A 25,781-nucleotide genomic window follows, 5' to 3' on the forward strand; every position below is an offset into this window, starting at 1 on the left:
AGATAGCTCATATTTCATAAGGTCCGGAATATTTGGAAAACAGTTAACATAATGTGAAAAAATCATCTAGAAATTTGCTGACCTTCTTCATCAAACATTTTGTACAGAGCATCCCGCTTTTCAAAAAGCCCAAGATGAATGTGGGCACCTGATCCAGGTATACACTGACTTGAAAGTTCTTAAGGAAGAAAGCAAAATGAAAAAATGCAGGCTTTAAAAGTGAAATTTTATTGTCTGATAATTTTAAACACAAAGTTGTATTACTTTCAAACAATAAGAAAAGAAAGTTTAACATTTTTAAGCTTTCTTATATATTACATTTGTATACTGTAATGTCTTATATGTGTTCATACCAAATTCTTTAGGATATTTACTTTAAACACAGTATACAGTATGGCTTACTAGAGATTCTGATAGGTGCTAGTGACGCTTTTCTTTAATAAGAAAAACTGGAACCACAAGAAAACAAAAATGGCATTACTGGTATAGCTTTTTGGTGTTCGTCTATTACATGCAAACATGCTCAAGGAGGCTTTACTTGTGCACTACAGCATACTTAATGTAAACAACAAATAGGGGTATACCTACCTACCCATATAATACACATGAAAGTAATAATTGCACTTATTTCATTTTTTTTTCTATCAAAATGCTTTCTTGACATGCAGGACTCCAGTTTCTTCCACCTTCCTCAAAGCTTGGCCAACTCCTGTGCTACTATAACAGATCAAAGTTTCCAAGTCGCATTGGACATTGTTAATAAGTGCTTGCACTTTGTGGTCCAGTGCACTTGTTACTTCTTTTTAAATAAAAAGTCAGAAATTTGAAAGATAAAACCTACCCAAACAACTAAAGGTGTTTTTTAAAGAAACGTGCATAGGAATAAAGCGTTAACTCTAGCCTTGCAAGGTTGCAATCCATCTATTGGTGCAGGTGTTCCAGTGATTGGTACCACATACAGAACAGGAACCACCCATGGTACAGAATCTCACAATAGTTTTTAAGAGTTTTCAGAAAAATGCCTAACACTAATTAATTTTACAATAATTGCAATCACAACATCTAAAAACAGTTTACTTATTCAAAAAGATGAAAGACAAGTCACATGGAATGCCAAGATGATGGAGACTGATAAATATGTTAGATTAGTAACAGGCTAAGTACAAAGAAAACAATCTTATTCTTGCCTCCAGAATGTTGAACTGTTGCAAGAGTCAAGCAATCCTGTAGCTGTTCTTCCTTTGATTTGTGGTCCATGCAAGTACTGAGTGGAAGTATTGAGCGAGCTTTTTTCTTCTTTACTGGTATTTGCATTTCTGCTATAAAACAAATGTACTTAAAGTAAAATATACACTCATTTATTATTTATCAATTTAATAAAGGCACCTCTAACATCTATTTTATTTATATTACAAGGCAAACTTCGACGCTTTGCCCTCTTCAAATAAAACAATCTAGAATCCTAGAATATTTACAATTATGGTATCTTGACTGTTTTTAAAATATACATTTTTAAAAGATGCATAAAAAGATCAGCATTTACATAAAAGACAACCTTGCTTTTCTCTCTTTTTTTCTTCCTTCACAGAATCACATTTTCCAGACCAGCTTTTAACTGCTGGTTTATTTTTTTCAGATGCAGCTGTAACCTGTACATCACGGTGGTATCCAGTGTCATTAGGCAAAACTGGAAAAAAAAATTAATTTATGTAATGTAACTACTACTTAATACACACAATAACAATTGTTTGGTAGAAAAAAAAATACATTGAAAGAAAGAAAAAAAAATCACTTCACTTCGATGTCTATAGTTCCAACTAACAAATAGCGTTTATGATTATTATGTTTTTTGATTATTTGTGTCTATTGCTAGGCTTCAAAATTTCCTTACTAAACAGAGTCATTATAAAACGTAGTTATTATAGTTTTATGTGACCCTTAACAAGTCCAAGTCATATACTAAAAAATAATACAGAAAATATGCACACCATACCGATGCCAGACTCCGGTCAACTTTTCATTTATTAAAGAAGATTGTTAGTTTATTAATATTTTATTTGTCCTCAAGCATGTTAACAAAATTCTCATGGGCATTGAAAGTGCAGAAATACCTTTTGTTTGTGTAGGGCAAGAATCAACAGTTAAATGTGGATCTTTTTTTTCAACTTCCTCCTCATCCTCATCTGCTCCAGATGCTATGTCCTCTGTTCTTGTACTGCAACTTTCATCAACTCCATTCACAACGTCAGATCCTTCCTTCTTATCACATTCTTTGACTGACGTTTTCTTTTTTTTCCTTGCCTTTGGTTTTGCCTGAGAGGCCCTCTTTTTTTCAAGCTCGATGCCTTTTTTCCCTAAAGGAATGTAGAGGTTTACAGGTGCCATGATTAGTGAGTGAAGCTATAGAAACTTAGTTCGAAATTTGTGTCTTCTTTACCTGAAACATCTCGGTTGCAACACATTTACACATTTTTTATAAAAGATACCATTTTTATTTTAGTATCAGCAAAATAAAAAAGAAATAACAAAACTGCAATATACTGAAGAACCTACTGGCAATTTTTAGTTGTAAGTTGTAAAACATTATTATATTAGAATTGCAGTATTATACTATCATGGGCTCCAATGCCTAATAAATGATTTTCTCTTTTAAAGTACTTATCTGCAAATGCAAAATGGATATACAGACATGCAGGCCATTAGACTTGCAGATGTTTGCAATGAAATTTACTAAAAGACTATTTATATGCACTTTCTGAAATAAAAGAATATTATGCTTGCCAATGGATCAATATTATGCAAATTGTCTTCAAATGAAAGAACATAATATTATTGTCTGTATATAACCTGCAATTTCAATTACCTATTTATTTACTTATTAATTGTACATAGCAATTTAGAATATTAATGAAATATATATAATTAGCAATTTTACATAACAATATATCCAAAACTATAACTTTATACGCACTTAAAAAAGTATTGAGTTTTTTAAAGAATTTTTATCTGTATAACTGTATGTAGTTTAAAACAGCCAACATTGTAAGAAATGATTACTGGTAAACAAAAACTACAGTTATGTGAAGGTGCTAAAGTTCAATCAATAATGTACAGTACAATTCAACTAACAGTAATAATATACATAAGTAAAACTGCATCTTTTAAAACAATGCTACAGATTTCATTTTCAAGGCCTTCTTTACTACTTTAAAGACAGACTTAACTTGACAATAGATGCCAATCACATTGGCTTATTAAAAGAAGCGAGTGTAAATCATACAGAGAAAGGTATGTGAAGAGGCACACCCAAAAATGGCTGTAACAGTGATTTATTTTTCACAGTGGGTAAAAATGTGGTTAGAGATGCTAAAGACTTCACCTACTCCACATTGGTGTGACACAATCTAGACTTAACAGAGGAGACCCTGTAACACTTCATACTATCCAAAGGAAAGTAATGCATAGTGTGATGCCTTATTGCGCACAGCAGGGAGGCTGGAAAAAGACAGGGGAGTTTTGTACTTATACGGAGGGCTAAAAGCTGCTATAGATACCAAAGTCAAAATTTGAATACCGATTCAACACCAAGAGAATATTAAATGGCTTTCTTCAAATATGTGAATTTTCATGAACTAATTGTTTGTAACATGGGGATTTTCCTTTATATACAAAATACTGTACAAGGCAATATAAAGTCCAAAACACATAATATACTATAAATGAACACTGTGAATGTCTATATATGCCCAGTACTGTCTTAGATCATCCAAAACATTTGTTTAAACTAATTTGGACATTGTTATATAGTATTTTCATTTGGAAATAAACACTGCTCATTTAAACATTTATAACATTCACTTTACCATACTGCACTTACCTTTTGGGGGTTTCAAATGTTCCTGTTTTGAAACACACCACTCTTGAACAGTAAAATCATCTCCTCCTGTCCAGATCACATCTGGATCTACTGGAGACCATTGGACGCAGAGCAGACGTCCTTTATGACCTCTGTAGTTGCACAAAGGCTCATCCTTCATCACATCCCATAACTGTAAGAAGAAAACAAATGTTTTAATCTATGACTAGATAAAATAATACAATTTATATAAATAACTATATTACTAAAAGTAACAAGAAGGGTTTTTAACATATATACACATAACAGTAATTATTTTTGAACTTTCATATTTAGTATGGAGTTTTAAGTAGTAGTTTTTAGTTACTAGACAAAAGTATCAGAGAATAAATTCAGAATACTCACATGCTTAAGATAAATCAGGTAGTTAGAGGGGACTGGGCAGTCTCATGGTCTGGAATCCCTACAGATTTTTTTTTTCTCCAGCTGTCTGGAGTTTTTTTTTGTTTTTGTTTTTTCTGTCCCCCCTGGCCATTGGACCTTACTCTTATTCTATGTTAATTAATGTTGACTTATTTTGTTTTCTTATTGTGTCTTTTATTTTTCTATTCTTTATTATGTAAAGCACTTTGAGCTACTGTTTGTATGAAAATGTGCTATATAAATAAATGTTGTTGTTGTTGTTGTTGATGGTATTTCATTCTATATAAACATTATGATAAACTCCCCACAAGAAAATAATCCCCATTTGTTGTAGTGTGGGGATCGCCATCTCTGTCACACACTAAAGTTCAAGCCTTGCCTTGTATTTGTATATTTATGAATTCTAATAATTGTTTATTTAAATTATAACTGGGGAACTACTTGATGGATATACCAGTATTTTAAAGTTATTTTTACTGACAGTATTTATATATTTTATATGTATTACAGAAAAAGGCACAATATTATTCACATTAATAAATGGAGGTACTTTTATAAAAAGCCACTGAACAGGATTTTTTTTTTTTTGCTGTGGTATCGAAAGGTATTATGTATGGTAAAATTTCACTGGTATTGATATCGAATACAAAACTTCTGGCATTGTGACTCCCCTAAAATGCACATTTGTCTACAAGGTGAAAACATAAAGGGCAATCAAAACATTACCTGTGCAGTACCATCATAACAAACAGATACAAGTCTTCCATCATGATGAGGACTCCAGGCCAGGCCAGTTATTTTAGCAGTGTGCCCAGTAAGAGTCCTATAAGACTCCATCATTGTAATTGGAGTATCTGGAGGTGATACTGTAACAAATGGGGGAATTTATTTATTTTTACAAAACATTTGTATATCTTTTGCTTTATCAATTGTCTATTATTAAAATACATACATTCTTATAAACAGATCATACTCTCACGACTGGCATACTGTTAGTACTGAAAATGGATTCATACAGTAAGTGAAATTGTATTGTGATTTTATTAAGAGAAGAGCATCAACTGTGGACAAGAACGTTATGTACTGCTTGATGTTCTCCAACTCTGGTTCACTCTATTGTAGTTTGCCACTGATCCACCACAGTTCTATATCTCTAACATTAAAAAAAAATCAAATGTGACTGCTCTAGCTCATTGCACTTGACTTACAACTGTTACAGTAAAAGTAAATACAATATTAACTTTTCAAGATAAGAAAACATTAAAATATAAAGACAATGAATATAGTGTTTAAAATATCACTATTTTCTTGCTGTGTATGGGCTATCTGTAAAGGATAGGTTGTAAAAATTCATAAATTAAACATGCCCTTAATTCAAACAGTGTGATTCAATCATCTTTATAGCAGTCCTTATACTAGTGAACATTTACTCTTACCTATTAAATTCTTTAGGTTATGTACATAAATAATAGCATTGTTGGAGCCAGAAGCCAATAAATAACTAGCATCCTCTTGGCTAGCATGACCATGATGCCAGCAGAGAGCATTGATGATCTTGTGATGTTGCTGAATAGAACACAGTAATTTGAGGTCTAATGCCTGAAAAATCTCAATTGACCTGTATGGATTGCAGAGAGAAAAGGAGGGAACACACATGTAACAAAGTATAAAACAAAAACTATTATTACAAATAGTAATTACACTGTTATACAACATACCCATCTTCATTTCCGACAGCTAGAATTTTCCCATCTGGCTTCCAGTTTAGGTCACTGTGTGCCTGTAATTTATGCTAGAAAAAAATAAAGCACTGATGTAATTATAAACGCATACAATGCCTAAAATTGTAGAACTCTTTAATTTCAGTGTTAGTTAGGGCAAAAGTCAAAACCTGTCAGGGTAAGTATAAAAATAAAATAAAAATATGCTATGTCATTGTTCGTATGGTTACTGCAGTTTAGAGCCAAGCCTGAATAGAATAATTCCAGATATGGTAGACATCAATTTTGCTTAATCACAATTATCACTAAAAACTCAAAATTCTCCTTTTCTGCCTTTAAACTTCGAGAAAAAAATATTTTGGTCAGTTTCTAATGATTATGACTAAATAATAAGCTGAAAACTAAATTGCCAAAACGGTACAAAAAAAATGAAAGATAAGGAGCTAAAGATAGACAAAAATACCTTCATATTCAAGCAAAATTCTGTTTCAGTTTCCCTTAGAGGGGATCAACCCACAAAATACATCATTATTATTATTATTATAATCATATTAAGTTCAAACCTTTACCTTACACAACTTACAAGGTCAGGATACATACGTATTGTTTACAGATATATTTGGAGACGAGGTGAGTTAAATAAATTATTAAGCATGGGAATCTGGAACAAGGCAATGTACTTGAAGTAGAAATCTAGACAACTTAATAAAAAAGTAACTTGGCTAACCAACCAAACTTGATAGACTGAATGGTCTCCTCTTCTCTGTCAAACAAACAATATTTTCATGAGTCAGGGGCGGAATTTTAATTAACAAAATTGTGATTTAAAGTTTGTCACAGTACCCCACTACAAAAAAGAAGCCGAACAATGTAGCCGTCAGTGTAAATGGTAAGCTCTTTTATTTGAATGTTAAACAGTTGAATTCTGAACTCATTTTAGTTTGATAAACCTAACTTGGACAGATAACAATAAGGAAAAGGTTTGTGAATATTCAGCCCCAATATTATCAAGAGTAAAATACTACACCCGTTTCAACTTTTAAAGGATAAGTTTGGTATTTTTCTACAATGACACACGCCATGGACCCTGTTCTGCAGGTTATGAAAAGTAACTACACAGACGTAGTTAGGATTTGGTGTTGCATTGTCGTATCTCATAACCCAAGATGGCCATTGCAAACAGACAAACAAGCAAGTAACGTATCCTTACCTTGACAAAATAGGAACAAGAATCTATAAAAGAATAATTAATTCTACTTTCCTTTTGTTATAAGAAGGATACCTCATAAATACAGAAGGCATATTTCTCTCTATTATAAAAAAAAATCCTGGAAAGCAAAAGCAAGGTGACGATACGTGATCTTCTCGGAAGTTTTCAGAAGACATTTAAAAGACCCGTGAGGCAAAAGAGACTTGCCACGGAGCGTCTTGCGGGGACCGTAAACATGAGACTTGGTGCCAAGAGATTGTCCCAGGGTCGTCTCGCGGGGATGTGGAACATGAGATTCTTGCAAGACACGCCCTACTTACAAAAGATCATATAAGAGGACACCCATCAAAAAACACTCAGACGTGTAAAAGAACGTAGCACACACACACATCCTGTGCTCTCAGCACATATAAAGCGTATAAGGACAATATGGAGAATAGAGACCCAAAGGTGTTGGAGAGAAAAAAAGGCAGATAAGAGATCATGAAAGCAGTGGAATTCAAAAGGCTCAAACAAACAATGGTGCGATACACATGCAGAGAAAGGTACAGAATATGAAAGCAGTAAAATTTGAAAGTATTGTAGTGTCCCAGCCAGGTTAAAGCCTTTTTGGTTTTAAGTGACTGTTCGGTCCGACTAAGGGAGGGCGGAGTAGAGCATGGAAGACTGATAGCGGGGTACTGATTGATGTGGTAAGGGTGGGGCGAGACCCGGGGGAGGAGGGGTTGGAGAGGGTGCTGGAAAGTCGTGTTTGGGGTTAGGAAGTTGGTGATTGTTCAAGTAAAACTTTTGTGACACTTTGATTCTGTAGCGACTGACATGATAAAGAAAAGATAGAAAAGAGGGTTTGGCAAGTGAAGCGAGCAGGGGGCAAAGCCCCCTAGATCTTAAATAAAAACCTCTGCTGCTTCATAAAGGACGTATTTGGTAAGTTTTGAGGCTTTTTATATCTTGTATGGATGTGGAGTTCCAAAGAGCCTTACTGTAAGTTGTAAGAACAGACTATTTTATATAAAAACGCTTCACTTCAGTCCACAGTTTTATATGGCAAATTAATAAATATCATGATTGTGAAAAAATAACTTTGACTTGAAAAATACCAAACTTATCCCTCAACTGCTTAAGATCTGATTTCATACTTAAAAGAGAAAATACACAGTAAAACTTTATAGAACAGTTTGAAGGATAATAAAAAATACCTACTTTAATTCCATTTGTTTCTCGAATAACTTTATCTATGTCTGTAGCCTCTTCTGTTAGCTTCCAAGCATTGTGTTGAAAAATGGTGCCCTCCCCAGCACAACTATACAGAGTCAATGACTGTTTTTCTCTTTCTCCACCTGTATATACAAATCAAACCCTTTAGAAATTTTATTAATTCAATAATTTATTATTTTAAATGTATCCATCTACTCACTGAATGCAATCAGTAACATATGGGGAGACAAGCCCTATACTCTACACTGGACACAACAATGCACACAGCACCCACACTTATACTAGGTTAATTTAGAGAAGCCAATTAACATAACACACACACACACACACACACACACACACAATGAAAGTACCTAAAAGAAACCATGTGCAGAAACAGAGAGAATGTGAAAGCTCTACACAGACACTGGCTGAGCCAGGAACCGAAACTACATCTCCGGAGCCATGAGGCAATAGTTTTAATAACCTCTGCAGTACTCTGTCACAAGATTACTTAAAAAATATTCCAATAATTGTGTATACATAACTGTTAACTTCTATTACATATAGAGAGATTAAACTATTTTTATGTAATCAAAGTTGCATGCATTATTAACATAAAGTTTGAACTGAGCAGAGCATTATTAAAAAAGATGAAGAAAACATTGATATTTTCTTAAAACATTTTTTCACTTGCAAAAACAACAAAACCTTTTAATCCAGATAGGAATATAAACAACAAGTTGGTTGAGTTAGCAGATGATGCTCAGCTAGGTGGATTGATAGATAATCTAGAATCTGATTAATTATTACAGAGGGATCTGGACAGCAAACAGGCTTGGGCAGATTTATGGCAGAAGAAATGTCAGGCTTGGGCAGATATGTGGAAAATGTAACGTAATAATTGTAAGGTATTACGTGTAGGAAGTAAAAATGTTAGCTTTAAATAAATAATTACACATCTGAAAATAGAAAGTGCCCCTTATGAAAAGGACCTGGGCGGTGTTCAGAAGCCATTAAGAAGACTAATGGTATGCTAGGTTATGTGGCAATATGTGTAGTGTACGAGTCAAAGGATATTATGTTCAAGTCTTATGATGTACTAGTGGGGCCTTACCCAGATTATTGGGTATAGTTTTGGTAATGCGCTAAAAAAATCCAAAGAAGATCGGCTAGGCTGATTCCAGGACTGCAGGGTTTGCATTATGGGAAAAGATTTGAAGAAGCTGAACCATTTCAGTTTAAGCAAATGGACATTAAAATGGGACTTGATTGAAGTGTTTAAAATAATGAAAGGAATTAGTATAGTGGATGAACTTTAAAAAGAAGCCCAACAATGGATTTACTTTAAAAATTTAAATTAAAAATATTTTTTTTTTTTTTTTTTTAAACACAGAGAACTACAAACATGTGGAACAAACTACCAAGTATTGTGGTGAACACCAGGGCTTTAGGGATATTCAAAACTCAACTTGATCTTGTTTTGAAAGAATTAGGTTGATACAATTGTGTAGCTTTGCTGGACTGAATGGCATGTTCTCATCAAAACATGTACATTTATAATGTACAAGTGAAAATATTACATTGTTGTTTGAAATATACACAAGTCGGTGCCTTACCTTTGATTTGGAAACACACATCATTTATAACAAAAACAGAAAGCAACAGAAACATTCTTAAAAATTGTAAAAACATATATGTTATACAACTGTCACACTTTGATCATGCCCATCTTTTCTCTAATTGGTCATCACGTTTGCAGTGAGAAACAGGCCAGAAGAAAATACAAACAAGGGAACCAACAAAATGTACAAAATGAATAAGTAGATATATTAATACTTACCAAATGAAAGAGGAGGTACAGGTGGCCCCCAAGCCAATGTATAAATGGTTTTTCTATGATAAGATGCAGATATCTGTGGTGGTCTGATTATGAAAAAAAGAAATTTTAACACTAGAGCGAACAAAAAGTCAAATAGTAAATAGTGTATTTTTTTCGACATACTTGTTTGAGTAGGTGTCAAAGATGCCAACTTTGCCATCATCTGTTCCAAAAGCCAACCAGTTTTCTTTTAGTGGGTGCCAAGCCAACTGAAATAAAAATGATTACAGATTAGGCAGATCTGGGCAGAAACTGTTCTCAACTTTATGAACTGGTAGAAAATACTATCAAATCAAAAAGAATCCTGACTATATGACAACTCACAAATAAAAGTTTATTCTTTCTTTGTATACTGCACACTATGTACACAGCAGCCTGTTATAATCCATTATTCATTTTTTTTTTAATTATTTCATTTTACTGTTACATTCAGAGCTAATCCAAAATAAGAAATCCTGTGTACTGCTGATATATGGTAGCAAAATATGGCCTTGAATTTTACATTAAACTTTTAGTACTTTCAAAACATGCACTTTCACAAAAGCATAACCTTGAACGTACAGCAGTGACTTTGGATTTTATCCCTTGCCAGAAAATTTTAGTGTCATAACGATTCTGAATTGTTAATGTATTCCAGGTCCTAATCATATTATCCCCAACTCCAACTGCCAGTGATCCTGTATCCAAAGGGGAAAAGTTCAAGCAATAGACAAATCCACCAAGAGAAGGTAAGGTCCAGCAACAATCAAGGGTGCTCAAATCCCAGCATTTCACCTGTTAAAAAATAATTTAAAAGAAAATAAATACCACACTCTTAACCTCCTTGGTGTTAACTCTTAATTCTATGCTATTATGGTTATGGTCATGATCAGACTCAAGGTGACATTTAGTAATCCACATTAGGTATAAAAAACAAGTAGCTCTCAGGGCAATATTCTGCTATCAAGTGGATGCAAAAACATTTCACTGCAAATAAAATGTGAATATTTCTATGCATTTTGCCACTCTAAAATAACCTAACAATATTAATTTGTGGGGCAAAACAAAATGGCATGTAAATGAAAAGCTGTAAAGCCAGTTTTTAGAACAAACTGAAACTGAACCATTAGCTGAAAAGAATCAATAGTGATGACAATGTGAATTGGGCATCAGATACCGATACAGATAGTGAAACTGATGTAAATGGCACTATATGACCAAACCGCTAAATAATGCACTGTGAATTCGGTCCCATGAAACTTCACCATGGTGCAAGTGGCTTCATGGTAAAAAAGCATAATGACTGCAATCAAGCAGAAGGACAAGAAAGACATTAGCCCTCTAAAGTGCTGCTCATAATGTAGCAACTGACAATGTTTGTTTCAGGGGAAATGTGAAAGCCACTAAACCTTGCACTGTGGTACCCTACAATAACACAAAGGAGCACATCGATCATGCAGATCAGGTACTGCCATTCTACCCTCTCATGTGCAAGCAGCAGAAAAAAATACTATAAGGAAAGTGGACAAACAAACACACTTATACTGTCCCAATTGTGATGTTCGGCTCTGCGTTAGTGACTGTTTTGCAAAATATCACACAAAAGATGTGTAGTAAATCTACATCAGTACAGCAATGGACACTAAACATACCTTTCCCACTGTATTTATGTTGAGGACTTATTATTTAGATGTTTCTGTTACACATAACATTTTTTCTTGTTTAAAAAAAAATTACTTGTTTTTGGGTTATATTTCAGGGGCTATATGTAATGCTTTGGAGGCTTCAAACCAAACATAAAAGTGCTGCATATAGGTTATACATGTTACAAATGCAGACTGGTTTCAAATTCTCCTTTCACATTCTAAAGACACTAAGGTTAGGTTAAACTGCAAGTCTAAACTGGCCTCATATACAGTAAGTAGATATGGCTGTATTTGAGAGTATGCTCTGCAAATGGACTTGTGCCCCATCCAGGACTAGAAACCAACTTGCACATTATGCTGCTGGAACAGGCCCTTCATCTCTCCACTACCCTTAAATGAATAAGCAGGTTAACAAATATACAGCTGGATGGATTCAGATATTTTATAATATAAACCTTGCATTATAGTTTATAAAATATTTTAATAATACCAACAGCAATGACAAAATCAACTGGGTCCTCAAAGAGAAAAGATGTGTGATAAGTTAAATTATGGTGTCCAGACAATGCTGAGCTAAAGTTTGTGCATAACTGGAATGTAGTTAAATTACACCTTCTAAAAATAAATTCTTAAAAAGTATCAAAAATGCATTGATTGGAATGAGGAATTTTCTAGAGAAGTAAATAAAAGGTACACTTATTATTTATTATCAATTATAGACACATATCTGTGCTGCTATTTAGAACGTTGAAATCTCGTTATTGCCAGAAGGGATCCTACTCTGTTGGGCCCTCCAGTAAACCCCCTTAACCTGAAAATGATCCAGGGATGCTGTACAATAGCGGATCCTGTGCGCTGACCTCCAAAGGTCATTTGAAAATTCCCCTCAGGGGCATTAATACAATGTACCAAAACAACAACAAAAAAAAGATTAGTATATAATAATAAACTCAATGAACTGTGAAATGTAGTTGATCATTAATTTTGGTAAAGCTTTTATATATAAATGTTGAAATATAAGAACTTGAAAAAACACTTACATCTCTGTCCATTGAAGTACTGAAGACAAGCTCTCTATCCTCAGCTAAGATTGAGCACAAATTGAAGGCAATCCTAGTATGATTCTGTCCGTCTACAGATGATCCAAAAAGAGTCCATTTCTGCTTTCCAGATTTAGTCAAATCCCAGAGTATCAACTCACCTCTGAAATTCAAGTAAAATTAAAGTACAACTAAACAATTTTCTGATGCAAAGCAATAAAAATAAAGGTAAGACTAATTGTCAACAATAACAATCATTCAATTATTAACAAAATTTTAAGCATAAATGATAATCTAAAAGTAAAATGTTATGTTTAATCAAAATCTCATGTTGATTTAGTAAAGCAATTTAGCTGAAAGTAGCAAAAAAAATGTTTTTGCTGGGCTTAGTAATATACAGGTAGTCCCCAGGTTACGGACATCCGACCTACAACTTACAAACGGGGCTGCAGCTGTGACACATCCGCCTCAGTAACTGCCGCTCCGTCATTTTCGGCCTGGGGACGCTGCAAGCGGTGGCTGGACGGAGGCTGGAGGGGGGCCATTTCGCTGCTCGCGCAGTGTAATGTAGTGTCCCTTGGGCGGCTCCCGGCCCACCACACACGACTGCCCCGTTCGTTCTCGGTGGCCGGCTGGTAATGCTACAAGCGGTGACCCAGTTGTGGCTGAATGGAGGCCACTGAGGGTGAACGGGGCGGTGGGGAGTAGCACTGTAGTATGCCTCGGATGGCTGCCTGTTGAATGGGGGCGGTGGTGGGCGATTCATTACCCGCCTTTGGTCGGACTGTGTTCGTTCTCGGTGGGCGGACGCGGCAGGCAGCATACTGTAGTGGAGGTGACTGTGAGGTGGGCAGGTGATGAACCACCCCCTCGCCGCCCCCATTCATTCTCAATAGCAAGCCTGCTTGTACTGTTACGCACATAGAAGGAAGTGGTCTCTTGTCAGTACATCAGACGTGTTGACGACGGGTACCTTCTTGTTGTGAAAGCGTGTACAGTGCTGTGCAGAAGAGCTCATCTTAACCTTTTGCCTTCACCCTTCAAGAATGTCTCTGAAACACAAATCTGATGCAAGTACTGGTGATACAGTAAAGAAGAGAAAAACCATCACCATTGAAAATAAAATAGAAATAATAAAAAGGTCAGAAAGAGGTGAAACTCCATCATTCATTGGCACAGCACTTGGTTACAGTCGGTCAACAATGGCATTTATTAAAATAATGTACCTGTTCTGACTTACGTACAAATTCAACTTAAGTACAAACCTACAGTCCCTATCTCGTACGTAACCCGGGGACTGCCTGTATTTAAAGCTTTCTTTTCAGTTCAAACAAAAGGTTAATATCATACCCAAAACAGCTGGAAACAATCTGTGTTGATCGTCCTTTACACCAATGCACAGTTAACCAAAGACGCTCTTTAACACTGGGGTCAACACTTGCTCCCCTCCTTTTAAGGAATGGAAGTTTAAGTGTCATAACACCTAAAGAGAAAAGCTAAATATTAGAAGACATAATGCAATTAGCTTAAATTGTTTTTTTCCTCACAATTCCTATGTTGTGTTTATCTTTCATCTTACATCTGGCTTTAACAAACTTCTCGAAAAGAACTAAGACAACTTAAATCATACAACTTTGAGAAAAACTATTTCTGTCTATGGTCTTAAGAATCACTTCTCCTATAGTAATCCAGTAACTTGATTTTCTTGAAATGTTAAATTGCAATATTTAGACCTCAGCACAGCTACTAATTCAGGTTTTTGAAGATGCTGATTAGAAGACAAATGTCACTGCATGTCTTAATTTTAATCAGCTAATTTTTAGAAGAATGCATATGGCTAAACATTTTTTCCATCTCACTTGACTAGTTAAGGTGTAATGTGGCCATACATTGCCAGGAACTCCTTATAAATGTAGAAAAACTATAATAAATGAATGCTTAGTAATTCATAAAGAGTACATTTTCATTACTTATGACTTGTAAAAATGTTAGACTAATTTTAGGAAGAGCAGACTCCTATGTTTCATTAAAATGACATGAGATATTTTAGGGAAAAAAAAAAAAACATAACTTTTTATGAGCACACTCTCTAAAAGCCATTAATCAGACTCAGCTTAGGTATAAAAACAGGGAAATTTCATTCTTCTTTTACATTATTAAATTAACTTATTATTTTCTTTTAAATCTGCATACAGTTAATGAGAAACAAATTGTCACACCTCGTCTGCCAATTAGACTAATAATGCAACCCTGCCCCTCAAAATGAACAAAACACAGTATGTTGCTGATCTGAGAAAATAAAGAATATCTCTCAGTAGAACACATTTTTTCCATTACTATAAGAATATATATTTATATATTATTTATAAGGACTCTGTTTTTCTACTAATTATATCTTTTTACATAAGTGCATATTGATTTACTTTTTGTATGTGTTCTTTGTTCATTAGTCATATTTATTTTCTTGTAACTATTTTTCAACATCTTGTAAAGCACTTTGAGCTGCATCCTGTGTAAGAAAATGTATAATAGAAATAAATGATGTTGTTGTTGATGTTTAAATGAACTAGTTGCATTGAAGGGAAAATTAGCAAAACTCAGTCCACCCAACAATATTTTCCACCATATTTATGGTATACTAGCATACATTTCACCAATAAATACCAATTAGCTCTTTAAATTCTATATATTTAAATTAAAATATTGTTGACTGAATCATGAAAACAAATTTCAGCACTAAATATTGTGTGAGAAAGCAAAATACACAAATTATCTGGAATAAAACTATGCACCACAATTGAAAAAAGCTAAATATAAAAAAAACTCAAGACACAAAGTTTGGATATTATTCCAGGAAAGATTACAATATACCAAACACCAAACACACTTTTTTTCTATATTGATCCTCACTCAAGGACACATTATAACAATATAAGAATATGAATTAAAAAAAAAACAACCATTTTACAGTTTTTTGATTTTTCTTTAAGTATTTACACACCTAACTTGCATGATTAAAAAAAGAACCTAAAGGGCAATGACATAAAAAAAAGACCATACCTTTTCCTCGTGTTGTGCTCCACACCCTCACTGTCTGATCTTTGCTTCCTGATGCCAGGTAACATTCTTTTCCTGCCAAATCTACTCCATTTCCTCCACTCGCTACCTCTGACTCTACAAGAAAACAAGTAAACAATATTGTGCCAGAAACTCCAGCTATTACAGTAAATTAAAATGTATGGGCAAAATAGCATTTTAATATTGATCTGAAATTCAATCAGTTTATTAATGCACAATATGATGAAATAATTTAGCATTATCATCTAAATAAGTATTTTATATATAACATCAGATTAAAAGGTTAACAATCATTTACAGTATGCCATATTTTTCTATTATATATTACATGTACAATAACATGAAACACAGCTACTTTTTCATGATGAAAAGGAAAAGAATACCTACCTAAAACTTCATCGTGGCGTACATAAAACTCTTCTAAAGGTTGATGACACCAAGCTAAGGAGTGTATTTCATCATCGTGGCCTCTTAATCTGTGAATTACTTCACTTTTTCTGCTAATGTCAATAATGACAACCATTCCATCTTTATAGCTGAAAAAAATGGAAATTCTAAATTAGACGAGTAGATGATATTTGTAAAAAAAAAAAATATAATAATAATAATAATAATAGAAATAAAACCGACTTCTCACACTCTTTGTAACAATATAATCTGCAGATAACTATATTAGAAAAGTAAAGACTATAATGGAATGCGGGAAGAAAGAATACAATAAATCACGGAAAAAGAAGACAATATACAAACTGAAAACATGAGACTACTGTAACACTCCACAAGAGACTTTGCTAAGTCTAGCTATGATATAACCGTTTATATGTTGTTTTTTTTTTGGAAAAACCTAAATATACAACTCGTAAACTCCACTAAAACAACAAAACTCAACAAAAAACAAAAACATAACATTTCTCAGTGACATTCAAATACCTACCCGATAGCAATGTGGTTTTCATTGTGAGGAGAACAGCTCAGACAAAAAATGTTTCTAGGCTCAGGGAAGAAGCACTGGGTATCATTTCTGTTATACCAGTAACAAATGACAATGCCCTTCTCATCACCAGAAACCACCAAGTCTTTCACAAGCGGAGACCAATGCAGTGCTGTTATTGTACTCTGCAATATAAAGAAGAAGAACAGCTGTCCAGTGTGGTCACTAAATAAAAACAACAGAACCTTCTAAAAAGTACAGTACAATACTAAGTATGTGGGCATGTCTTATCTTACTTGCATTTAAGAGATCTTTTCTGTAGTATGAAAAAGATTAATGATTACTATGAAAGCGACAATCTTCTCTCAATAACAGTACGCAGAAAAACAAAATCTTTGCAACCTTATACATTTTTGTAAACTACTCAATCTTTATTGATTACAGTTACTTTTATATTAGACAAAATAACAAAAAACTACCTTAAGAATGATGGTAAAAAATAAACAGGAACAATGCATGTTATAATCCAAAAATGTGCTGCTCCTTTTTTTAAAATAAATTAATTATACAATTTTTAATCTTTAAAAATTGCAGTAATTGGTCCTGGCTTCTGGAATAAAGGCTCTTTGCATTTTGTTTACATATGGTTATTTTTACAAATAATTTTATCCAAACCAACTTACAAATTAAAAATACATGAAGACTAGGACAATACATGCATGGTCTTAACTAAGGAACATAAAGTGCCTTCAGAAAGTATTCAGGCCCCATCACTTTTTTTACACATTCTATTATGTTGCAGCCATATGCAAAAATACCGGTAGATTTAATAAAATTTTTCCCCTTAATCAACCAACACTCAATATCCCAGAATGTCAAAGCAAAAGTAGAATTTTAGGAATTTTTACAAATTTATTAAAAATAAAAAACTGAAATATCATATTGACACAAGTATTGACCCTTTGCTATGACACTTGAAATATGGCTCAGGTGCACTGCATTCTATTGATTATCCTTCTATATATAAAAACGGTCGGGATTGTCTTTCAGTCCCGTGAATGCTACGCAGGCGCGGAGTTTCACACACGCCCCGTCCATTTTGCAATGCACGATGGGATTTGTAGTTTCGTTTTTCCAGGTAAAAGATGATTTTCTACTCCAGACTGTGCGATATCTTCTTCTTCTTTCTTACTATATAAAAGCGGTCGGGATTGTCCTTCCGTCCCGTGAGTGGAAAGCGTAGCGGTATTCCACTTATCACAGACTTACTACTTGCAGCTTGCGGATAGGCGACATGATGTGAGCAGAGTTCTGGTGCTCCCATCGTTCCCTTGCTTTTGTGCACGATTCGCTGGAAAAATAGACAAAATTATGTCTCTGGAAATAATTAATGTTGATGGAGTACAAATGCCTCACCGTGTAGTAAATATCAGGGGGGTTCAAAAGGGCGACCTCAATATAGAAAAAAAGTTAAAATTTCATCACAAAAATAACAGAAACTACGAGTATTAAAGTAATACTGCTCAAATGCAATATAACCAAATTAATGAGTTTGTATAAAATATCAAATTGATCTACATATTGAATCGCCTTAAGAAGGCTGCAAATTATTAGAAAAGGCACACACTTGTCTGTAGAAGGTTCCACATCTAATGTTTATCACAGCAAAAAACCAAGCCATGAGGTTGAAGGAATTACCTGTAGAACTCAGTGAGACATGAGTTGAGGTGCAAATCTGTGAAAGTTGCATTCAAATTCCTATGGTCACCATAATACTTAAGTGGGGGAATTTTACAGCAACCATGTCTCATCCTAGAAACAAATCGCTTAATTTACCTAATCAAATTGATCAATGGTGTGACCAAGAACATGAAAGTCACTCTGGTCAAGCTCCAAAGAACCTGTGTGGAGATGAAAGAACCTTCCAGAAGGATAACTTCTACTGCGACAACACATAAAAGACCACTTGGAGTTAGCAAAATGTCACCTAGAGGATTCTCTGTCTATGAGGAACAAGACTTTCTGGTCTGATGAAACTGCCTGAAGGAAACCAGGCACTGCTCATCACCTGGTTTGTCATTCTGAAGCATAGTGTGCTTCTTGTTGTGGTAAAGAATGAATTTAAAAGCTTTTAGCATAAGGCTGCAAAATAAAAAATGTTAAGTTTAAAAAAAAAAAAAAAGTTAGCACTTCTTAGTACTTTTTTAAGGCACTTATATTTGGTTTAATTAACTACATTAAGTCCACTCAATATTATTTTGCTTAACAAAAATTAGTGTATATGGTAAGACCTTGGTACTTCCAAATTAAAACTTTTAATAAACCATTTTATTGTCCTACTATATGCAGAAAACTTAAATTCAAATATATCAAATATCAACATGTTAAAAATATCTAGATTCTTTCATATCAGAAAAACTGTAGATGTTCATGACTTTAAAAATGATAGATATAAAACATCAAATTCTACTCTGGTCATTTTATTCTACACTGAAACGTGCATAGCAAACACCCTCCAAGATCCCTTTAAACATAAATACTGCTAATCCACATTTTATTATTCACATTCTAAAATAAGGAATTTTTTTTCCTGTGGCACAGTGACACAGTAGTAACTGTCTCAGCGGTTACAAGGAAACCAGAGTTCAGGTCCTGGAGACCCTCAGCATATTCTCCCTGCGTCTGCATGGGTTTCCTTCCACAGTCCAAAGGCATTCAGGATAGGTGGATTGGTGATGCTAAACTGGCCCTTGATGTGTGTGTTCACCTACAATGGGCTAGCACACTATATGACTCCTGTGTGCCTGGTGCTTACTGGGACACGCTCCAACTTCCCTATGACTCTGCTTTAGGTAAACATGTTTGGAAAATGGATGGCAGGATGATTTTTCCTCCCACCAAGTGTCACTAATTTAGCGACAATGAAAAGAAATTATTGTATTCCTGGAGTACACAAAACTGAGCTAATACCTCTTTATGTATGTCATATATTACATAACTTTGGGGATGAAAAGATGAGTTCTTCATGATGGTTGTTTCTTAAAGTCTAATCTATGTATTTTCTTGATGGATGTTACAGATATGCTGTTAGGCAATATTAATTTACCCTTTAAAGTATCTAGACACTTATCTAGGCATACCTGCCAGATTTGTGATAAGATCTGCATCTTCCAGAACAACAAAAAATATTCTGCATGTATAGTAAATTAATAAATGAACTGTCTCACACTTCATAAGCAAACAAAATAATTCTACAAATACTGTGCAGATTATATTAATGACATACAATCTAGCCATCCATCCACTTTCCAAGATGCTTAAATCAATTCAGGATTACAGTGGTTGATAGTGCACAACAATTTCTTTTGTACATTTTATTTAAAGACATTAACATTCTATACAAGCAAGATTTACTTTAACAACAAAGAAAGTAACAGTATATACAATCAAAAGAAATTAGCAAACTTCAAAAAGTAAAAGAAGAGAGCCAACAACAACAGCAATTTTTTAAACTGAATATCATTTTCCCCCAATATAAAAGCTTAATCTAAAACGTTATTAATTAGATCTTGCCATATTTTTAAAAAGGTTTCAACAGATCCTCTAAGTGAGCATTTAATTTTTTTCCAATTTCAAACAGTATAGAACATCAGTTTCCCATTGACTTATAACAGGTGGCTGGGATTCTTCCAGGTGAGCAAGATAAGTCTGCATGCTAATAATATCATGTAGGTGGTCACAATCAATTTGTCCTTCTCCACTTTAAGCCCATCTGGGAGTCCACGAAACATGGCTGTTAATGGATTAGGAGTGATTGTGCAACCAAGGTGGTCTGATAGGCATTCATAGATTGTTGTCCCAAATTAGGTTAATTTGGTGCACACCCAAAACATGTGGCCCAGTGAGGCTGGAGTTCGACTGCAACATTTACAGGTGGCATCTTGTGCTGAATATATTTTGGGCAATTTTAACGAAGATAAATGTGCTTGACAGAAGATTTTGAGTTGAATGATTGAATGCCTTGCGCCTATAGAGCTAGCGTCTATTCTATGCATGGCTGCCTCCCAACTCCTTCTCTGAGATAATAAGTAAAAGTTCATTTCCCCACCATACCCTGGCATCTTTGAAAGGAAGGGACTTTTAACATTTTTTTTTATATATTATTGAGATGCTGTCTGAGTCTTCAAGACTGATCAATAATTTCTTCCAGAATAGAAATAGGTGGTAGGTAGGGAAAATTAGGTAGGTTTAACAGAGTTTCTGATTTGGACATAGTGGAAAAATTGCGTTGATGGGAAGTTAAATTTGAAGCATAATTGTTCATAAGATGCAAAGACATTATCTATATACAAGTCTGTAAGTGTTTTAATACCAAAAGATTTCCAAAGGTTATATACTATATAGGATTAAAGGGCAGAAAAATGTAGATTATCATGCAGAGGTGCAACAGATAAGAGCTTCTATTTCAATAAAGTGCTTCCTGCATTGTTTCCATATTCTGAGTGATTGATGTACAATTAAATTATTATTATATTAATGATAATTTGTGTTTACTGGGGCATAGACCAGAGCATTTAAGGTTAATTTAACTGGAACATTATTAGGCATTATGAAATTTTACAGAGTGACCGGAGAAAAACTCGATACACACAAGGAGAATGTTTACATGTTACCCATGTAGTGGGACACCAGGAATTCAAACCCAGCCTTTTTGATCTGCAATCTACTAATTAAAAGAAAATGAATAATTAATACACAAAACACTAGCATTGCAAGGCTAGCATAAATGACCCAAGCTATACCTACAAGATCTTGGGCCATATTGGGCCTAATATTGTAATAAAATTGAAAACCAGGCACCAATAATATGACAAACCTTAAAGTCTAGAGATTGTTACCTGGTGGTTTTTGTGTTCTTTAAGCTTTATTTGTTTATAGGAATCCCAGATTTTAACAGTTCCATCATCCGAACAACTTGCACAGATGTCATCTTGACCAGGATAATGGCAAAATGCAAAACCAGAGACACGTTCAGTGTGGCCTTTGAGTTCACCTTTGGAGAGAGATAAACATTAAAAAATATGTAAATACATATTAAATCAATGCATGTTTGTAACACAGTAGAGTGTTGGAGCAGCATCATAAGAGCATAGGACACAAGATGACAGCAGATTTAATAACATAAGCAGAAAACCTCACTCTGGAGGTAGTAGAAGATAGAAGGATGTGGGTTAAGTAGCAGACTATCATGAACAAAGCTTCACACCATCATCATGATATCCTGGTCAACCCACAGGGCACCTTGAGCACGACACTAATTGAACAGCAGTGTTCTAGAGGGTTTGACCAAAAATCCTTTTACCAACTGCCACTAGAGGAGGCAACAAAAGTTGGACTCATCGCCATCCAGACAGGCTAACAGGATGTTAGGTTACTGTACATGGCACAATGTGTAGAGTATAAGTCATTGGAAGTTATGCTTAAGCACACTAACTAGTCCTTATCTGGAAAACTGTATGGTCTTCACATTACAAAAGAAAACACAGAAGTACTAAAGAAATCCCAGAGGAGAGCGAATAAGTTGATTCCAGGACTGCAAGGCTTGAACTACAAAACAGTTGTAACTTTTCGGCTTAAGCAAACGAAGATTAAGTGGTCACATAACAGAATCTTTTAAAATTATTACATAGATTAGTTCAGTTGACCCAATTATTACTCTCAAATGACTTATTCCAACAAGAACACAGGGGTTCAGGTTTGTTAAGGGTAGACTACGCACATACGTTAAGCATTTGATTCCGTTCCTCCGACAGTGAATCATAGACACAGAGTAAATTACCAAGGAGTGTGGTAGAGAGTCATGCTTTAGGTACTTTCAAAACTCAGCTCCATGTTATTCTGGAAAAATTAGGCAAATACAGTTGGTGAGCTTCGTTGGGCCAAAATGACCTGTTCTTATCAAAATTGTTCTATATACATTCGGTACATATAAATAATATTAGACAGTGACAAACATGCAAGAGAAGTATTGCATGTAGCAAGTAAAGTCACCAGATGTAAATGTACAGTACAAAAAACCTTTTACACTGTAAAGGAACAGAGCAAATTAACTAAAGGAAACTATTGTTGCTAATGGCAATACATAGTATTTCAAACCATGACATTATTGTATTCTGATCTTAGAACTGTGATAATATGGTATCATGGGCTCCTATGCCTATTAAATGCTATTCTGTGTGTTGAAAAGTAACTATCTGTAAATGCAAAAATGAATATGCAGACAAGTAGGCCATTACAAATAGTAACACCCATATGACTTGGAGATAACGTTTATAAAGAAAATTATTAAGATACAACTGTTTGTGAACACATCCGATAAAATATAAAACCAGTGCGCTAGCTTAAACATTTCCCAAAAGCACTATGAAGTGTAAAAAAAAAAAAGTATAAAAGCAAAGACTAGCATTTCATCTGGATAAAACATACCCAACTTTTTGGCCAATCAATCTCATTTTGACGTATCAAGAGTACAATCGCTGATCATGAAAAGCATTGTATGCCTCATAAAACACAGAATAATTAACTAACAGCAATGTGTCACAAAAATAAATATATGATTTGTGATTGCTCTTCGTCACTTAAGATTCAACTTGTTGCGCTATGCATGATACAATCACCTCACCTGACACCACAGGAGATGCGGCTGTGACGCTAAGCAAATAAACTGAATTTTTTCCTCCAAACCCCAAAAGTCCTTTGGCGTTGACATCACAACAGCGAGAGCAATACCAGTTCGGGGAAGGTGGAAGAAGCCTTTCGTGCATTTTGGTTAGTTTCTTAAAAACTTCTTTACAGCCGGTCTCGCAATCCTTCGGTTTATGACAAATCAGCCGCAGTACCCATGCTTGCCCTCGGAGTGGAACGAGAAGCGTATCGTATAGCAACTAGAACTGCCTTAAAGGAACTACAGCTCGCCATAAGGGACATACTCTGTTCTCTCATTGAAATCATTTTCTTAAATTATCGTAAGGAGAAGTCATGCGAAATGACGCATTTTATTGGCTAACTGAAAAGATTACAGTATGCAAGCTTTCGAGGCAACTCAGGCCCCTTCTTCATTCAAGATGTTAAATTGTCGTGTAAAAAAATCGGAAAAAGAATTTTTAATGCGTTTGGCATTTAAGCGCAGCACGAATGTCCATGTTTTATTTTCAAAACTACTTAATCCAGCCATGCGAAAATGCTCAACAAAACATCATTTTATGACAGATATGCGTGTCGTTAATAGTTATCTCAATGTTAAATTGTATTAATAATAATTAAGAAGACGGTCTTGTATTTATATGCATAATAATGAGAATAATTTATTCTCTGATCGTTAGTACTGGATATACTGTACATAAAACACACAGTGTGTGCGTCATTTTTCTTACTCCAATAAAAATATACAATCTCTCAATCTCACCCCAATGCGACATACCGGTGTTTGCCTTGGCAGCACTGGGCGTAAGACAGGAATCGACCCTTATTGCAGGGTTAAATCCCCCAAAATAGCCAAAAGTTTTCCAGTTAACCTATAACGCACGTATTTAGAATGCCGCTGTATTGAATTCTACCAGAACATCCATCCATCCATCCATCCATCCATTTTCTAACCCGCTGAATACGAACACAGGGTCACGGGGGTCTGCTGGATGAAATGATCTTGATGCAATGAGAAGTCAAGCAAAATGACACCTTTTATTAGTCAGCCAATAAAAGGTGTCATTTTGCTTGACTTCTCTTTGTATCCATAATGGCTAACACGGCACAACACCTTATATTGAAAAAAATGGGTTAGGTGTACTGGCGATTCTAAATTGTCCCTAGTGTGTGGTTGTGTGTGTGGTTGTGTGTGTGTGCACCCTGCGGTGGGCTGGCGCCCTGCCCGGAGTTTGTTTCCTGCCTTGCTCCTTGTGTTGGCTGGGATTGGCTCCAGCAGACCCCCGTGACCCTGTAGTTAGGATATAGAGGGTTGGATAATGGATGGATGGATGACATAAAAAGTTGTACAAGTGTTTGGTACAAGCTGAAACATAATTCTAATTATAATGTTAGCTATACCTGCTAAAAGGCGTACTTATTTTTCAAAATCTCTTAGCCATATTCCCTGTTAAACGATTTCTTTCAAAATAACTGTTTAATTTCAATATATACATTCTTGCATTGTTTTATTAATCTATTATTTATTTATTAACTAGCGCAAAGTTATGTTATCAGCCCGACCCTAATAGTTTCTGTATTAGAAAAATAATCTTGACCCCTCTGCCTTTGAAAATTTTAGACCCATCTCTAACCTGCCCTTCTTAAGTTAAATTCTAGAGAAGGCAGTCATTTTGCAATTAAATGACCACCTCAATAAACATGCTATTCTTGATAAATTTCAGTCAGGTTTCAGAACAAATCACAGCACAGAAACTGCACTCGTTAAAGTAGTAAATGACTTGCGGGTAAATGCAGACAGAGGCCATTTATCTGTTCTCATCCTCTTAGATCTGAGTGCCGCATTTGACACCATTGATCATAATATTCTTAGAAATCGCCTTAGTCAATGGGTGGGCCTCTCTGGCAGTGTCTTAAATTGGTTTAAATCCTACCTGGCAGGTAGAAAATTCTTTGTGAGTTGTGGTAATCACATCTCAAAGACACATGATATTCAATATGGTGTTCCACAAGGCTCTATGCTGGGTCCACTGCTCTTTTCAATCTACATGCTTCCATTAGGTCAGATTATCTCAGGTTACAACGTGAGTTACCACATCTATGCTGATGACACACA

General features: G+C 34.7%; 1 protein-coding gene across 2 annotated transcripts in view; it reads right to left on the reverse strand.

The window, feature by feature from the left end:
* Positions 1-23,895, reverse strand: part of gemin5 (gem (nuclear organelle) associated protein 5) — a 40,895-nt gene extending 17,000 nt beyond the window's left edge. Inside the window, exons 1-19 of one of the 2 annotated variants that reach the window (XM_039774582.1) lie at positions 23,646-23,895; positions 21,862-22,016; positions 16,967-17,148; positions 16,420-16,568; positions 16,015-16,128; positions 14,305-14,437; positions 12,955-13,117; positions 10,851-11,063; positions 10,413-10,498; positions 10,251-10,333; positions 8,414-8,550; positions 5,998-6,071; positions 5,716-5,897; positions 5,006-5,145; positions 3,878-4,049; positions 2,112-2,354; positions 1,556-1,687; positions 1,188-1,316; positions 83-178 (exon numbers count right to left, since the gene is read on the reverse strand). In XM_039774582.1, coding sequence (XP_039630516.1) covers positions 83-178; positions 1,188-1,316; positions 1,556-1,687; positions 2,112-2,354; positions 3,878-4,049; positions 5,006-5,145; positions 5,716-5,897; positions 5,998-6,071; positions 8,414-8,550; positions 10,251-10,333; positions 10,413-10,498; positions 10,851-11,063; positions 12,955-13,117; positions 14,305-14,437; positions 16,015-16,128; positions 16,420-16,568; positions 16,967-17,148; positions 21,862-22,016; positions 23,646-23,787 — 2,725 coding nt within the window. In that variant the 5' untranslated portion in view covers positions 23,788-23,895. Of the gene's footprint in view, positions 1-82; positions 179-1,187; positions 1,320-1,555; positions 1,688-2,111; positions 2,355-3,877; positions 4,050-5,005; positions 5,146-5,715; positions 5,898-5,997; positions 6,072-8,413; positions 8,551-10,250; positions 10,334-10,412; positions 10,499-10,850; positions 11,064-12,954; positions 13,118-14,304; positions 14,438-16,014; positions 16,129-16,419; positions 16,569-16,966; positions 17,149-21,861; positions 22,017-23,645 lie in introns of both variants that reach the window. The other variant, XM_039774581.1, reaches the window with a different exon arrangement.
* Between the last annotated feature and the right edge of the window lie 1,886 nt (positions 23,896-25,781).

The sequence above is a fragment of the Polypterus senegalus genome, chromosome 13, assembly GCF_016835505.1.
Source record: "Polypterus senegalus isolate Bchr_013 chromosome 13, ASM1683550v1, whole genome shotgun sequence".
NCBI classification, from domain to species: Eukaryota; Metazoa; Chordata; class Cladistia; order Polypteriformes; family Polypteridae; genus Polypterus; species Polypterus senegalus.